The following is an 18,439-nucleotide window of genomic DNA, read 5'->3' as shown; positions in this document are numbered from 1 at the left end:
CACACACTCACATACAATCACACACTCTTACACACTCACACTCACATACACTCATACACACTCATACACGCACATTCGCACACTCACACACTCACACACACACTCACACACACCCACACACACTCACACACACACTCACACACACTCACATACACCCACACATACACATACCCACACACACTCACACATACTCTCACATACTCACGCACATACACACACAATCACATACTCTTACACCCTCCCACACTCCCACACACACACACACTCACATACACTCCCACCCTCACACACACTCACACACTCACACACTCACACACATACTCTCACACACTCACACACTCACACACACTCTTACACACTCACACACACTCACACACTCACACACTCACACACATACTCTCACACACTCACACACTCACACACACTCTCACACACTCACACACTCACACTCACACACTCTCACACACACTCCCACACACACTCATCACACACTCACACACACACACTCACATATACACACACTCGCACACATGCTTGCACACACACTCACACACTCACGAGACACACTCACACACACTCTCATACACACTCACACACACTCTCACACACTCACACACACACTCACACACTCTCACACACACTCACACACACATTCACACATGTTCACACACACACAACTACATGCACACTCGGGTTTGTTTAGCACAAAAGAGAGAACTGGAGACAGCACCTTCTCCTGGAGGGACAAGTGCTTGACAAGGGGAGCCCAGGAGAATCTCTGAGGAGAAAGGTTGGCTCCACTGATAAGAAGCTTGGGTGCTAGTAGATCATCAAGTGTGCAAGCGGGACTGACTACCTCACCTGCCCACTCTGAGGAAGGGGCACAAGAGGACACGAGAGCTTGAGAAAGCCTATGGAGATGTGTGGCGCCTTCTTCACACCCAGACAAGCCATGGGTATGAGGGGGGCAGCCACAAGGCCGGCACTGAGCTTGAAGCAGGTGGTCATGAGCGGACAATGCTTCCCTCTCCCCGGACTGTTAAATAAACAAGCTCTGGGTGGGTGAACGGATAACTCACAGCTACTCAGAGATCTCAGTGGGACTCCATGGTTAGTCCCTTGCCCACAAGGTAGTCCTTGGCACCTAGGGCAGAGGATCCTCTGAAATTCTTTGGGCACTGGAACGTGGCCTGTTTGCAGCTGATCCTTGGGAGCCTTGTCCTGCATGAGTTGTTAATCTGAAGGTGAACTGAGTAATATCCACACAGGATACCACATGGAGGCAGGTGACACTCATACTTCACACACTTTGACCATACATTTCATAGCAGGTAGATGTCTTGAGACAACACAATTGGGAAACCCTTGTGGACTAGCATTTTAGCCTGAGACTCCCATAACACCAAAGAGCCAAACACTATCCCTCCTGGATGGGTAGGCAACATCACAGGTTCATGACATTCGCTAGGGTACAAGTTTACAAACCATGACAGAACTTTTCAAGTTGAAGGTGACCCTGAGGTCTAGCTCTGTAAACGTACCTCCTGACATGGGGACTCTCACTGTGTGTGGATAAAAGGCTACCTACCTCCCTTTAGCAGGGAACACAAACTTGGTTTCATCCTATCCTTTCAGACAGCGTCAAGACCTTCACTAGTTCCCCACAAGCAGCCTCGAGGAGCACTGGGGGAACCTGTCTTCATGTTCAGCTATAATGGTGGATTTTTCAGGAGCTTATGGAGATACTAGAAGTAACTCAAGAGAGTTGCGGCTAGCTGCTGTACTCAGGAGTCAACACTAAGGATCTGGAGTGTCATGTGACTGGCTAGATGACACCAATCAGTTGGTGGCTGAGCTAAAACTCCTCTGACTAGAGCCAAGAGTCCCAAGTCATAGCCCAAAGGCATGTCTCCGTTAGTCCCAAGCTCTTGGCCTTGGCTCTCTGCCTCTTTGCCTCACAAGGTAGCCATCTCCTCTCAGGGCAAACCCACTGTGTTATTTCCTAGTCAGATATTCCCCAAACACCAGAGACTGGCCAAGGCTCAAAGTCAGGTCAGGGTGTAGCCTCCTCAGCGGGGCCTCTACGTCTTCCTGTCCCCAAAGGGCCACCCACAGCCTCCCAGGGCTGCCGGTACCTCTGTGACCAGCTGCAGGTCATTCACATAGTTCTCCTCTGTGACAATGAGTTCATGGATGTAGCCTTGTCGCTTCCTCTCAGTCGGGGTCAACATATCTAAGAGATGGAGGTCTGAGCACCCTGGAAGACACAACCATTTAGAATTCTTAGTCCAAGGCTGGGAAGCCTCCAACTTCACAGTGAAGGTACCCAGGGTCCTTGTGACTGTGGGGGTGGCACCATGGCCTCATCAGCTTGGGGTCGTGGGTTGAGTGTTAGAGATTGGAGTGACACAGCCATGCACAGAGATCACCACACATCACTGTCGATTCTAGAAGCTGAAAAGTAGCACAGAGCATTCAGAAGGGGCAGCATTCTGCCCACACCCTAACTTCAGACTTCCACTCTGGAACTGTAAGGGGATAAATCCCCCTTGTGTTACACCAGAAAGTTTGTGGTCACAAATCCAGCTAGCACACGCATGCTCCATCAGAACCACTGAAAGGATTAAATGACCAGCTAATACCCACCAGTGCTTCCATGCCAAGCACCATGTGTGGGAGCTGAATACTAACCGCTGCCTTGAATGTTTCCCAAAAGTTCCAGAATCATCTTCATGATACAGACAAGGAAACCAGGGCACAGAGAGGTCAGCTCACCCCTGGTCCTCCTGTCCACAGTGGTAAGGAACGGAGAGTCCAAGCCTTTGTCCAGAGGCTGTGTGTATTCTCTAGACCCTATTGTTCACAGCAGGCTTCAGGAGGGTATGTGGTTAGCCTGAGACCGGCTTGTAGAGTCTACAGTAACCAGGCAGAGGCTCTTGGTGGATGTGAGGACCAGGCAGAGCATCCAGACATGACTGGGAAGACTTTCCAGGCAAGGACACTGTGGGGTACCCGTAGAAGCTGAGCAGTAGGCCTTAGGCAGATTGGAAAGCCGTGCCGGCCACAGACAGCTCCCACAAGGCCTTTGTAGAGGCCATAGCTGCTGGGAGGAAAGGCCCTTAGCAGCCTTGAGATAGACCAGCTCTCAACTCTGTTCATTTAGCTTGTTGTTTGGAGTTCTGTTCACAAAGGACCTTTGTGGCTTATCAGTGCAGCCCCCTGCCTCAGATGCACAGATTCTCAGTAGCACTCCATGAGCAGGGCTGGGCCTACCTATTTTTTTTTTTTTTAATGAAAGTGGTCCCCTACATATACTTCTTTTTATTAGATGGTCTTTATTTAATCACAGAACTTGAATTTATAAAATACATACTCTGAGAGGTGGGGGTGGTGGGTGCGACTGAAGCCCACACACTTTCATTTCTCATCCTTCCTACTACTTGCCACAAGGGGGAGCAATAGAACACTGTGACCTCTTCCTCCCACCCCAACCCCTCCCCCAACCCCAGTCGCCCTAGCAGCACCTGCATGTAGCCTGGGTCTGTAAACAAATTTGGCCAAATAAGTTCTCTGGGAGAGGGCCCAGCACTGTGACTTACCATGCCCTCCAGTGAATCTTCAGTGAGAAAGCTGCTGGGGGCTACCAAGGGCTCCTCATAGATGCCGCCTCCCACAAGGGGATTGTCTGGGCTCAGAACTGAGAGAGTCGTGCATAGATACTTAAGGAGAGTCATCTGTCCAGGGAATAGTGGTACCACGGAGTTCCTGGTCACCTGTTCTCAGCTCCCAGACTTCCTAGAGTCTGGTGGTCACAGGTGTTGCTCCTTCCCCTGGCCAGTGGCCCTTTCTGCCTGGTGTGTTTTCTCTTACTGGGATGGAACAGCCCAGGGTAGCCAAGACGGTGCCAGGAAACCAGCGGGAATAAGCTATCGTTATAGTAACACTCTCCCACCGAGACTGACCTCAAAGCTGCAAGGTGAGTGAGACTCCATAGCCTGCCTGCACTTGTCTGTCTCTGAACTTGGGCCTTCTACTCAACCACCTATATGGCTCAGTCTGAAAATGGCGCCTTCTCAAACATCTGTCTTAGCAACTTCTGACAAGGAAGTCAGACCCAAAAGTCCCCGAGCAGCCGGGTGAGCGCAGGGTTCTGGGAAGCCGAGACTTCTCCCACGCACTCCGTTTCTTTATCCTTTATCCTTTCTTGAGGAAGTCGCCTAGGAAACACTTGAGCTGTGGAAGGCATATCCAGTCCCTGCCCTATTTTAATCCACTGTCCTAAGCGTGAATCCAAGGACCCGGGACTCGGGCCATTTCTTGTTCAATGGCTAAATGTGGCCCCTGCATTTGTGGCTGGGTCCTTCGTAGACACAGTCCGCGTGCTTCCTGCTCTCTCGGGCCGGCCGGGATAGGAGAATTCTTGCGCAGTGGTTACATTTGCTCAGCGCTGTACCGAAGTGTCTGCAGCACCAACGTCAACAGTGGACCAGCAAGTCTCACAAATGTCCTTTACATTATGGTTCCTTTGGAGAGAGCTGTTGGGTCCTGGGGGCACGTACCCAGCTATAAAGCCCTGCGTATTATATGAAATGCCCACACACATTTTGCATACAATTCTATTGGCTTCAGAAGCCTGTTTGCAAGCCGGGAGTAGTGGCGCACGCCTTTAATCCAAGCTCTTGGGAGGCAGGGGCAGGTGGATCTCTGAGTTTGAGGCCAGCTTGGTTTACATAGCGAATTCCAGGACAGCTAGCGCCACATAAAGAGTCCCCATCTCCCACAACAATAACAACACACTAACCAACCAACCAAACGAAAAAAATGCCTGTATGCAGCCTCATTTCCTCCTTTGGTGATTTTGTGATCTTTGCCATGATTCTGGGACTGTGCTGCATACTGGGATTTAGGATGAAAGGGAGATGCGGGTCTTCCAGAGTTCAGACCTTGGAGATGCAATGCTTTGCAGCTGAAGGTGGTGTCTCCTCTAGCGAAAGGTTCCCCTGCAGAACATGCTGCTGCCTCCTAGGCTGAAGCTGAAGGTGGCATTGCTATTTCTCTCTGCTCCCCAGGTAGTGCTGGCCCTTCAGGCTGAAGGTGGTAGTGCGCTCCTAAAGCTGAAGGTGGTACTGGGCTGAAGATTCTACTGTTCCCACCCCAAGGCTGAAGGTAGTACTGTCCCCCACAGGCTGAAAGTGGTATTGCCCCCCAAGGCTGGTGAAGGTACCGTGTCCCCCCTGGCTGAAGGTAGTACTGTTCCAATCCCCTCACAGTGGTACTGTCCCCCCAACCGGCTCTCCCCACCCCCAAGGCTGAAGGTGGTACTGCCCCTCTCCAAGTTAATACACCCTCGTGTCAGGTTGAAGTTACTGCACCCCACCCCTAAGGCTGAGTGTATTCCTGTTCTAACAAGAAAGCAAAGGCTGGAATTTTCCTAATGGACTAAATACACAGGACAGAGAACTCTCACTATCTGCCAAGAGTCCTCGCTGAGAAACACCTTCTACAGCAAGAAAGTCATGACCAGAAGACACAGAATGACTAAGAAACTGAAATGAGGTCCTATTAGGAGAGATGCCTGGCTCTTTGGGATTCTAGAAGCTCCCCTGGCTACAAGTTCTGGAGAACAGCAGAAGGAGCAAGAACGCTTGGCTCAGGGCCAGCTCTGGATGCACGGGAGGGCTGAGGTACACCTTGCCCTGGACAGAGCAGCCTTGGGATCTACATACCTACAGCACCCAAGCGAGAACTGGGATGTTGGTGGTTTTGAGCTGTTATGTCCAAATCCTAACCTATGCAAGTCTAAGTCAAGCCTTCCTGAAGACATGAAATGGCCACGCTGGCTTCTGGACCCAGAACACAGTTAAAGGCAAAGATTTTGTGAAGTTTGTCTCCACCTTACACAGTAACCACATTGGCTTGAGATTTTTTTTTTTTCAAGTCTCTAAACTGACCCTGGGGATAGATACCATGAAGGTGATTTCCAGACCCAAAGAACAATGAAAGACTTGAAAAGGGCATTCTAACCCCCCCCCAAATATCCTTCCTTTGAAAAAAGTAGTATTTAGAAAAAACAAGTGGTTTAAAAATCCTCCATTATTCAAAGCAGGGCAAGTGGAAAAGCCCTTTTGATTTAAAAGTTTTCTTTAGGAGGTGGAAGGGTGTGGCCTCTATCTTAGGTACCAGCATGAATGAAGCTTGCTATGCCCCTGGCTCAGGGAAAGATGAGGGACAAAGTGTAGCAAATGGTTTTCTACGGCCACAGAGCAGGGATGAACGGTATCTCAAAACTAAAATTGGCCCACAGCTGAAATAATATTGCAAGGACTCCAAAAAGTTAAAAAGCAACCCCCTCCCCCCATTTAAAGCCACAGGAAATTCCTATATAGGCTCCCAAGTTTATAGTCTCTTTAAATATACTTAAGAGAGGGACAGGGCTGTAATGTTCTTTTGGAAAGACCAGAGACTTGGAAACTATCTCAGCCCTAAAGGGTCATCATATCCCCCTAAACCGTCATGTTCATGACCAGCAGAATCTGAAATCCTTTCTACTACAGACAATACATGGGCCAACAGGTACTGTAGACTCTCAAAGAATGCAGAAGTACTTGGCACAAAAAAAAATGGAAGACCTCCCTCTTCTTGAAACTGGAATTAGCTCTCACAGCAGCTAATCATTGAGCAAAGTAAATAAACAAGCCTGGTTCCTGTTATGAAGAAGCCAAAAAATACAATAAGTTGGTCAATAAAGATTTATTAAGTTTCTAGGAAGTCGACGGGACACAGAAGTGAGCAGAGACTGTTCTTTTCTTAAGGGAAATTCACAAGTTTAGGGGAGAGTCCTCAGGAAAAGTAAATTAAAAGTATACAAACATTCGGCATTGAAGAGTAGGGGCAGGGCTAGGGATGGTTTCCATTGGTGAAGTGTTCGCCTTGCTTGGAGCTGAGTTAGCTCCTTAGAGCATACATTAAAATGTTAGCATGGTGTCGTGCTTGCAATCCCAGCACTTGGGGGGTGGGCACAAATGGGCAGATTTATGGGACTTGCTGGCCAGCCAGCTTGGCTTAGCATTTGGCAAGCCCTGGACTTCTCTGAGAAACAGGTCTCAAAAACTACAGTGGATAGCTCCTGAGGGACAATACTTGAGGTTGGCTTCTGAGCATCACACACTCATGCACTCACACTTGCACACTCACACACACAAAGAATGGGCCAGCCAACAGTACTGTCTGTAGAAATCGCTAGGTGAACACAGACACTCATGGGAGCCATGGAGCATAGAGAAGGCCATGTTATGGGGGTAGCAATGCCAGCACAAATGTAGACACAATGTGGAGCAGCAGGAGAGTCCTTGTGGAAGCCTGGATGAAGGTTTTCATCTCAAGGGCAAGGCAGTACAATGTTTCTAGGGACATTCACCCTAGATCCCTTTGCTAAGTGACGAGTTGATTGGATGCCTGGAGTTCTTGTCTGTACAGGTTGTTAGAGTGGACTTGCATGTGGAAAGCAGGGGTTCTCCAGGACCTTAGTCTCTCTTGCCACGTGAGCTACACCTTTCCTGCCCCAGTCAGGGTGGACTTGATCCTCCTAGGATACTGATTCTATTAGGAACCACTCAATATCATAGGCAGAGCGGCATGTGCAGTGGTCTGTACTGTAAGAAAAGCAGACAATGCAGCTCATGCCATGTTCTTTGGCTTTATTTCTGTACCACAGCTGTATATTGTGAATCCTCCCTGCTTCCCAGCCAGGAAGGTGTAGGTTCCTGCTTGGAACTTAAGGCAGTAATGGATGAGACATCTGGGACCTTGTCTTCTGGAGACCCTGGCATCTCTACCCTGTGAGATGTCATCAGTTCCTAAGACAGGAGACTTGTAAATTCTCAGGATTTGATTTTTATAAGAAAGCAGGAGATAGTGAGAGGCCTGTGGTGGGAGGTTGGAGATGCCACTAAGGGCATCAAAGATGCGGCTGAGCCAGAGAATCTCACTCTGGCCTATCTTAAGGGACTCATTGTGAGTGTTGTAGCTGGGTCTGTCTGGGAGTGTGCATCCAACCTTCTCACTCAGTTGCAAACCCAAGAAGCTTAAAAGCAGCCTTAGTTTTTGATTAATATCATTATCTTCCAAGAAGAGCCATCTGGTCTACCTGGCTTGCCATGGAGAAGTGTAGAGATGGAATTCCTCCAGAGATAGTCTACTGCTCTGCCATGACAACAAACAAATGAATGCAGTGAGCAGCATGTCATTTTGGATTTCTGATGGTGGACTGCTGGCTTTATAGCCTGAATTTTTCCTTCATTCTTGGCCACATTTGTGTCTCTACACATGCTTCCCTAGCTTTCTGGGCATCCACTTATGATGTGTCCTGTCCCCCAGGATTTGGGGCTTCTTTATCAATGGCTGTAAATAAACTCTTCGGGTACGCAGGGCTGATGAAAGTGTTACAACAGCATAGGGTGACAAGTTTCTACAGGGATTGTAGGAAGGAGGCAGTAGCTTTGACTGGAGAGGTCTGGGAAGATTTTGCAGAATAGGAATTGTAGTGGTTGGAATAGGAATCTAACTTTGTTGTGGTTGACATGTTCCTCAATGTTTGCATACTATCCTGGAGAGATGTGGGACTTCAGAGGCGAATAGGGGTGATTATACTCATGAATAGAGCAGTGCTGTTATCTAAGGAATGGGATATAGATACGAACATGAGGCAAACACAGTTTTTTTCAAAATATTTATTTATTTAATGTATATGAGTACTGTAGCTGTCTTCAGACACACCAGAAGAGGGCATTGGATCCTATTACAGAGGGTTGTGAGTCACATGTGGTTGCTGGGAATTGAACTCAGGACCTCTGGAAGAACAGTCAGTGCTCTTAATCACTGAGTCATCTCTCCAGCCCCAACACTGTTCTTTTGTGTGTGTTCTTTAATTTTTCCATCCATCTGAAATGGGGTGCTGCATGGAGGAGGCTATACCATATACAGTCCCTGGGGGAGGCTATACCATATACAGCCTCTGGAACTTGGACATCTCAGCCTCCAGAACTACCAGCAAATAAAGATTATTTATCAATTAGCTACCCACGGTTACAGTCTTCTGCACTAAGATATCACGGACAGAGAGGATGGTAGGAGCGTGGGAGAATCAGTCGGGTGCTTGGAACCAGAGGAGTGGTGGTGGTAGACAGCAGTGCTGAACTAGACGCTCCAGAGTTATATATAACAACTCTGTCCTCACCAACAATCCTGTAGAATAGCTACCATTTCCCACAATGAGAAGGTGAGGAGTCAGAGACACAGAGAGGATAGACAACTCAATAAAGCCCTGGTTAAGAAACAACAAAGGAAGTAGGACCTACATCCACATTCTTAGCTGCGATGTCTTTGCCTTGCTGGACAGGTGGTGTTTCTGTGTGTCCCAGTGGTCAGGACCAATCACAGACTGGGTGGCTTTAAAAGCACAAGTTCACTTCCTCACAGCTTGGGAGAGCTGCTGTCCAAGATCAAGTCAAGGTGTTGGCAGGGTTTGTCTTCTTCATGTAGCCCACAAAAACTTGCCTCTCCTTTGCATATAAACCCATGGTGTCCATTCACATGAGGTTTCTTCTTAAAAGGTCACCTGTCATACTGCTTCATACACCTCAGAGCAGGATCCAGGGTAACATTTAAATACATCTTTGAAGACACTATCTCCAAATTCAGTCATATCCTGTGGTCTTCAGGGTTAGAGCTTTGACCTATAAATACTAGGAGACCCAGTTCAGGCCACATCAGAAGCAAAGCTCCAGAAAGAAAAGATACTCCGATGCCCAGGATGGAGAGGAACAAGAACCGGGAACTACGGCTGTCTCTGCATGGGACATGAGGTTCTGTCTCCATAGCTGCTCAGCTGAGGGCAGCTCAGGGCTGGCCACTTGGACAATCATCCAGAATGTCTCAACAGCTACAACAGCTATGACAGAATCCTGTGCCTGAACGGCTGCCTATGCCTTGGAGCCCACTGAAGCCTGGATCTTCTGTCTTGGAGCCTCTCGGGGTTCATGTGAGGCCACACTATCCCAAATGACCCTAATACCTTACACCTCATTTGATGGCTAGGGCAGTAGAGTCCAGAAAGCTTTGTTTTCTCTATCAGAAATGCTCAGTGGAAACAGGACCATACAAGAAACCACCTGTGTTCCCAGGGGGCCCACCATCTTCTCTTCCATCACTTCCTGGAAGGTCTATTTGAGGACAATCTTGGTCTTGGAGTTCAGGCTTCCTGGAGCTGGCTGCAGTAACTCTGAGTCAAAACAAGAACAAAACCCCCTGGGGCTGGAGAGGTGGCCCAGCAGTTAAGCCTGGTACTCAGCATGCCCTGGGGCTGGAGAGGTGGCCCAGCAGTTAAGCCTGGTACTCAGCATGCCCACTTGGTAGCTTACAACCACCTGGAACCGGAGTTCCAAGGGATCCCATGCCTTCTTCTGGTCTCTACAGGCACCATCCATGTATACATGGCATATACACATACACATAAGCAGAAATAAAATCTAAATGAGACCCTTGGCTGACCAGCCCACAAGAGGCCGTGTGGTAGGGAAGTATATGTCTCAACCCTGAGGCAATGGCTTCAGAGGGGTTTGGCAACACCCTGGTCCTTGTCACACTGACTTCAGCAGAACACAAAAGACACTCCAACCGAAGACATCCCCTGTCCATGTCAGCAGCTACAGGATCTCCCCAAGGATGCTTCTGTGAGGCTGCCATACTCATGCGGGAGACTAAATACCAAGCATGCACAGGACCAAGTAGTATGAACACAAGTTAAGTGACCACAAGAATGGAGAACACTTCCTGGTTTAGGGCCTTTCCACAAAAACTAACTTTTTCCAACCATGCTGCTGTCCCCAGCACAGGCTGCGTGCTGGGTTCTCTGCCACACAGTGAGGAAAATGACAAGAAGGTAGAAGTCATGGTGTGATTATGCTGTAGAACAAGGGAGAGAGCAAAGGCTAAAGGCTGACCCCAACACCAACACCTCCTCTGCAGCCCCAAGAGTGTGGGCCCATGGGAAATATGCAAATGTGCTAACTGAACTGTGGCTTATAACACTTCAGCTCTACAAGGAGGGTGCCACTGCGATTGGCTGTCTGTCCTGTGATTACTCACCCACGGTTGTTGTTCTGAGAGAGAAACCAGGGTTAAGCACAAGCTTTGCCACTGAGCCACAACCCTAGCTCTTCTGCAGGTACTATTTTTATTATGTTTTCCTTCCTTCCTTCCTTCCTTCCTTCCTTCCTTCCTTCCTTCCTTCCTTCCTTCCTTCCTTCCTCCCTTCCCCCAACTCTTAAAAAAGCCATGTGTATCCCAGGCTGGCCTAGAACTATAAATACTGAAGGTAAACTTGAACTCTCATCCCCCTGCCTCTACATCCTGAATGTAGATATTGTAGGTGTAGAACATCATACCTGTTTATGTGGTGCTGAGGATTGACCCCAGGACTACCTGCATGCTAGGTAAACATGCTACCAACTAAGCTACATTCCAAGACCAATTTATTAATTTTTGACAGCATGTCATTATGAAGCTTAGACTGACCCCAAAATCATGATCCTCCTGTCTCAGACTCACCAGTGCTGGGATTACAGGCATATACTACACGCCCCAGATTCTCTGTGGCGTTCTTGATGAGCATGCTAGACTATTCCTGCCTGCAAAGAACTCAGTTGAATGGGGGATGAGTACATCATATATCTTACAGTTTGCATGCCCCCCTCCACATACACACCAAAGGCTCACGTGTGCTCAGTCTCTAACTGGTGCGCCCAGTGCCGGATAGGTGGGTGGGTGAGGAGGGGACCAGCCGTCTCTCAACTCATGGTGGAGACATAATCTGCTAGCATTATGAGGAGGCTCTGGAGACACAGAAGGTAAACTTGGTTGGAGGAAGATCACTAGAGGCATGCATGCCTTTGACAGGTATCTGGTCCCTGATCTTTATCACTGTTTCTAGGCCTTGATGAGGTAACTGAGCCTGCCTTGCCACATGTCCCTGCTGCCCTGGTGCTCTGAAAGACCCAGATCCATGGGTAAACATGCTACTAACTAAGCTACATTCCCAGACCAATTTATTAACTTTTGACAGCATGTCATTATGAAGCCCAGACTGACCCCAAGCTCAGCACACCCTATATGAGAACGTATAGAGATGTGTGACCAAAATAAGACTCTCTTCTTTGTGAGGTCCTCCTTAGGGCCCTGTCACAGCCACAAAATGTCTGACTTACCCAGTGTGTACATACTGGCCTCCAGGTCTCCTTGTCATTTTGTATGGTCAGGTAACATGGTAGGGAGGATGGCGGAGAACAGGAAGGGGGCAGGGCCGGGCAAGACATGTGTTACTGCAGTGCACCAATGGCTTAAACTTAAGGCAAAAATTCCAGGAAGGGTGTGTGGAGGAGGGTACAGGGGCAAAGGGAGGTTTGGGCCTAGTTAAGAGTGGACAGGCAGGGCAGAGCCAGATGATTGAAGATTCTATAGACACAAGTGCCCATGACTAGAAGGTGGCACATGGGAGCCCAAGGAGGAGATGGTGACCAAGGTCTAAATGTCGCCATGTCCACCCCACCTGTCACTTCCCCTTGATGCAGGCCGAAGAGGCTGCCACATGGAGCTCCAACTATTGCTGTTCCCAGGTTGTAGAAGTCCACTATTAGATTAAATTGTATCAGAGTAGTGTTCCTGTATTTGGCACCATGGGCTCCCGGCTGCAGTTGGGGATGAAAATTTAGAAACCATAGCTGCTTTGGAGAGGACTCCCAGGGGATCTCCGGCACTGGTCTTCAGTCCACCCTGTCCTGTTTTATTTATTCACTACAAGCTGGACTTTACCCAATCTGCTGGTGTCTCTTCCCACTCCTACTGGTTCAAAAGCAGGTATCACACCAGCCTATGTTCCAATGCTCATTGCAACCAGGGAGGGTCTATCACATCCCTCCCCACTCTGTGTGTGTGTGTGTGTGTGTGTGTGTGCAAAAGCAGGTATCACACCAGCCTGTGTAACAACACTCATAGCGACCAGAGGGTCTATCACGTTCATTCTCTCTCTCCTCTCTCTCTCTCCCTCTCTCTCTGTCTCTCTCTCTCTCTCTCTCTCTGTGTGTGTGTGTGTGTGTGTGCAAAAGGAGAGAGGACCTGGCGTAGGGCAGTCTTCTGAAGTCTTTGCTTCAGGAAGAGGGAGAAGGGGGGATATTGGCAGGCAGATTTTCTTGTCTCTTGAGGATGGGCTGGGGTGAGGGTTCCCATTAGACAGTGGGGGTTGGTTACTGAGGGAGAGTACAGCTATGTAGGGCTTCCCATGGGGCTATGGGATTCCAAAGCATTGTCCCAGACAGCCAAGATCCCTGCTTGGCTTTTCCTGCTCTGACTCAGCAGACAGCTGACTCAGCAAACAGAAGAGAGGCAGCCAAGGCTTGTTCTGTGAGGACCAAGGCCTGTTCTGTGAGGACCGTCTGGGTGCATGCAGCAGGGTGCTGGGTCAATGTGCTTCTGGGAGCCCTCAGTGGTGTGGCACAGCTGCTCTGGGGAGCACATGTCTCTGGTCAGGCCGGCATGCCTAGCAAGGGCAGGGAGCAATTACTCTGTTCTTTGCTGGCAAGACATGAGGCCACAGGGGGCTATGATGAGAAACCCAGGACCAGTGACTTAACACATCTGTGACAGGTTTACTGCCTGCAAGGGTCTGCCAGCAATCTGTCTGTGCTTGTGGTATTTAAAAAAGCCTTACACATACCATTTCTCTGGTTGGGCGCCCCACTCTCAGCCCTGTTGTGCTGGAAAGTCGCTGGGATGAGACAGAGTGTCAGCATTGTTCAAACCTGTGGGACTTGCTCCAAAAGGCTTCCCTGCAGGTGAGCCCCCTGCTGCCAGAGAGGAGGGGCTAGGATTTGTTTGCAAAGCTGCAGGGGGCATGTGAAGGCTTCAGGGAACTCCCATTCTCTCTGAAATCTCTCCTCTGGTAAAGCACTAGCTGATGAATCTCAAAATGCACTGCAAGACAGTAAGCCGCAAGGGCTTCCACCATGCTTACTGCCCAGGCAGAGATAATTTGTCCCCCAAGAACAGCTCACCCTTTATGTACTGGTTGTTTGCTGGTGCTGGTATCTCTTTGCTGGTGAAGTACAAAGAGCTTAAATGTGCCCAAGACCACCACACAGGTAAAGTAGCAAAGCTGGGATTTGAACTCATGCTTTAAACAGTCATCCTACAATAATATCTTTAACGCTACCAAGGACCAACGGTCCAACTTTGCCGATTTCCCCACAGCCCACTATTGAGTCGTATCTAAGTAGTGTTCCTATATTTGGCACCATGGACTTCTGGCTGCAGCAAGGAATGAAACTTTAGAAGCCATAGCTGGTCAGAGTGAGGGTATCCAGGACATGCCTGTCTTTGGGAAACCGGGCTAAGGTTGAGGAAGGCTAGGATGGAACCCCAAATCCTGGTGACAGGAGTCATAGGAAGGAAAAGGCACTCACTCTTCCAACCAAAGTGACAACCAGCAATGATTCTGTGCAGTTGCGGCTTGGGGGCGAGGCTCCAGGACAGACAGGAATACTCTTTTCAAATGAAACTACTGAAAGAGTCCGCACAGCACCAAATAGCCGCTTTGAGCGCACCCTAGCTCCTCAGTGTCCTCGCTGCCAAGTGTGTCCAGGTTCTAAGAACTCAGTACTGTTCAACATTCTTCAGGGGACACCTCTATCCCTCACTCTCACACCCTGTCCCCTGCTTCCTTAGCATGTGGCCTGGCTCAGTGTGCACGAATGACAGAGATGAAGTAGGCAGCATGGGGTTTTGGAGGAAGGAAGGGTGGGAAGCACAGGTCAGGAGCATGCGGCTAGGATGCATGGTAGCCATGGTCTCTCCTGGGTGGGCCTGGAGAAAGGAATGTCTGGCCTTAATAAGCATGGCTCAGTGAAGGAAGGTAGACCTGTGCCCTGCAGGAGGATTGGCCAAGCAGATGTAAAGACTGCAGAGGTTGGCCTGTCTGAGAATCTTCTATCAGCTCCATCCAGCTGTGCCCTGACCTCCCGTTCTGGCCGTGATAAATACAAGCCACAGATAAATACACTCAGGCCACTTTCTCACTGCCTATAAACAGTGGCACATAAACAGACCATGGATGCCACAGAGCAGCAGGTAGGTAGCATCTAGGAGGTAGTGTGTGGTGTAGACACAATACTAAGGGTCTTAAAACCAATGGTAGTGTCTAAGAAACACAGCCTTTGTTTTAGTGAATTCAGACTTAAACAAAAATGCCTGGCAGCTTTCCATATGAATAGAACCTTCAAGAAGCAACAGACTGGCTGAAAAGAAACAAACCATCCAGCTTGAACCACGAGGTTTTCATCTAAAACGGGTTCAAGAAAACAGGATAAGGAGAAAAATCTTCACATAATGGTATCAGAACCTTGGAATTTATAGCTAGTCTATTTTTACTGAAAAAAAAATTAAGTTTATTATAATTTATTTTATTTAACAATCTAGGAAGTTTGCAGCCATCAGCAGTTCCAGTGCAATTTCAGGTGCAATTGGGAATTCAGGAATTTCAGTGGAGCTGTTAGTATAGTGGACCTTGTAGGTAAAATACATGCACACTTTTGATAGTACACGTAAGGGGATCTCTATTGACCTCATTGGTTTCATTCTCCACAAACTGACCTGGACCACTCAACATGGCCTTTATTGTTCCTGACGTTAATGCATGTTCTCTTTTTACAATAAATTCATGACCATCAGAAGACATTAATTTCACATACATAGGATCAGGGCCTTCACAGCCACCAGAGGTTTTCTCCTCTCCATCCATTATGTTCATATAAAATTCTACTTGATCCCAGAGGAACTTTAGTAGTTTCCTGGAGAGGCCGAGACGCGGTCTACCAGTAACTTGCGTCTCTCTCTATAGTTTTTAATTTATTATATCTTTCTGAAAAATATTTTATGTGTGTGGGTGCTTTACCTGCATGCCTGTCTGTTGTGCACCACTATACGTGTGCCTGGTGCCCAGAAGGCAGAAGGTGTCAAATTCCCTGCGACTGTGAGCTGCCATGTGGTTGCTGGGGATCAAACCTGAGGCATTTGGAAGAACAGCCAGTGCTCTCACCTGCCCTGCCATTTCTCCAGCCCCACTATCCTGTATCTCACCAGATCCAAGATCATCAGATACTTCTATTTTCCTATGCATTTACTGTGTGTGTTTGTGTCACTGACTTTCAATGTAGCTTCTAGAACACTTTTCTTGGAATATTTTGGGGTCTAAAAAGAATAGACAGATAATTTATAATTTTGCCAAAAGGAAAAAATATTGTCTCTCAAAAATGGTTTTCCATGTCCAGGAAGCAGGGTTATGTGAATGGGAAGCATCCCAGATTGGGCCAGAGAGGGGACTGCTCAGACCCAAGTCAGTAGGCCTCAACCCACATGGGCTGGACACCAGGGCACCACTACTCCTGGGGACTGCTCAGACTCAAGTCAGTAGGCCTCAGCACACATGGGCTGGACACCAGGGCACCACTATTCCTGGGGACTGCTCAGACTCAAGTCAGTAGGCCTTAGCACACATGGGCTGGACACCAGGACACCACTCCTCCCGGGAAGCTTGCCCCTCCCTAAAGGGAAAGGAAAGAAGGGTAATGTGCTGTGTCAAGAACCTGGAATCAGGCTTATTCTACAGTAGTTTGATCTGTTCATACAATGGGCAGTTTGGAGTGCTTAATCCTATCACATGTCAGGATAGGGGTAAGTCATATTAAATTGCCGTTTTTAGGAATTTGTTTTGTTTTGTTGTTTTTGTTTTTTGAGACAGGGTTTCTCTGTGTAGCCCTGGCTGTCCTGGAACTCACTCTGTGGACCAGTCTGGCCTCGAACTCAGAAATCTGTCTGACTCTGCCTCCCAAGTGCTGGGATTAAATGCGTGCACCACCACAGCCCGGCACAGAGGGATTTTTACACACACACACACACACACACACACACACACACACACACCCCAGAGTAAATGTAAAAATAATAAAAAAAAATTCCTAAATCTCCTCCCACCCTCAAATTGACCCCACCTGTAGTACCTTTGAAGTCTGAGGGACACTTTACTGGTTAATCCAACTTTGAAAGTAGAGAACATTGAGGATAACCAAGGCAGTTAGAAAAATTGAGCAGTTGGCCAGGCGGTGGTGGTGCACGCCTTTAATCCCAGCACTTGGGAGGCAGAGGCAGGTGGATTTCTGAGTTTGAGGCCAGCCTGGTCTACAGAGTGAATTCCAGGACAGCCAGGGCTACACAGAGAAACCCTGTCTCGAAAAACCAAAAAAAGAAAAACGAGCAGTCCTGGGAGACTGTGCCATAGATGCAGGAGATAAGCTTACAGAATAATGAGTGCATTTCTTTAGCAGTGGTTATCAGTGGGGCAACTTTAGCATGCGTGAGGAGACAACTTGGGACAGGAGAACCATGTGAACTTTAGCCAGAGTGGCCAGTAGGGTGAGGCCAGGCTTTCTTAGCTCAGCACTGGCTACACGGGAATGGACCACACTGTCGTGCGCCTTGTAGGGTGACCCACATCCTCAGCCTCTCTACCCACAGGATGCTGGTAGTGGACTTCTGCCTAAAACTCAGAGGGTCAGATTGATTCTCTGCAGCCACACAAATTGAAGAGATATGAAGGAAATCCATGCCAGCTCCCAAACCCAGAAGGAAGACTGGAGGAACCATGAGAGGGGACCAGAGAACTGAAAGTGAGGACGCCATCACCCACCTGCATTCCACCACCAACCTCAACCCCGGAGGAGCACTGCCTTAGGGAGTGAGGTGGTCCCAGGGAGATAAGGCCTGTAGGGGCCCCTCCCTCCCTCCAGGGTCTTTACTGTTCTGACATGTAGATCCACCTCACCTGGCTCCTCCTTGACCCCTTAGGTCTCCACTTCAGTATTCCCTGCCCCCCGCCCCCCCATGGGGGTTCTATCTTTGCCCTGAAGTACCCCCTAAGCCCCTGCCCACCAGTGTTGGATGGCCTGCTCAAGCTACTGTTCACACACTTCTGCATAGAACTAACACACACATTACATGTTTGTATGGATGCTGTCACCTGTCTACTCCTTAGAACCCAGCGGGCACTCAACACATTGTAGATTTATCACCCCTTCCCAGAAACTTTCTGCCAACTTGGTAAAATCGCAATGAAGGGTGGAAAGGCCCATCAAGTGAGGTTCTCAAGGACAGTATCAGTCACGTGTCCTTCATGGATAACTGTGTCATCTGTGTATAGGCCAGTTTGTCTCTGTAAAGGTCACAAGCATGTGCCTAGTGGATGTGATCCCACACAACAGGGAAATATGCAAGTGTGCCTTTATCCAAGTATATTTTGGCATCCACTAGTTCCTTATTATGACACGATTTTTGGACC

The 18,439-nt window shown here is 48.6% G+C and overlaps 1 protein-coding gene and 1 pseudogene across 4 annotated transcripts in view; both read right to left on the bottom strand.

The window, feature by feature from the left end:
* Positions 1–18,439, bottom strand: part of Itsn1 (intersectin 1) — a 183,907-nt gene that overhangs the window by 21,768 nt on the left and 143,700 nt on the right. For all 4 annotated transcript variants that reach the window (XM_031364396.1, XM_031364398.1, XM_031364397.1 and 1 more), the window contains one exon: positions 2,136–2,257. In XM_031364396.1, the coding sequence (XP_031220256.1) occupies positions 2,136–2,257 (122 nt within the window). The remainder of the gene's footprint in view (positions 1–2,135; positions 2,258–18,439) is intronic.
* Positions 15,488–15,992, bottom strand: LOC116086144 (annotated as a pseudogene).

The sequence above is a fragment of the Mastomys coucha genome, unplaced genomic scaffold, assembly GCF_008632895.1.
Source record: "Mastomys coucha isolate ucsf_1 unplaced genomic scaffold, UCSF_Mcou_1 pScaffold12, whole genome shotgun sequence".
Classification (NCBI taxonomy): domain Eukaryota; kingdom Metazoa; phylum Chordata; class Mammalia; order Rodentia; family Muridae; genus Mastomys; species Mastomys coucha.
Note: the sequence above shows the minus strand (reverse complement) of the source record. Positions and strands in the feature narration are given on the sequence as shown.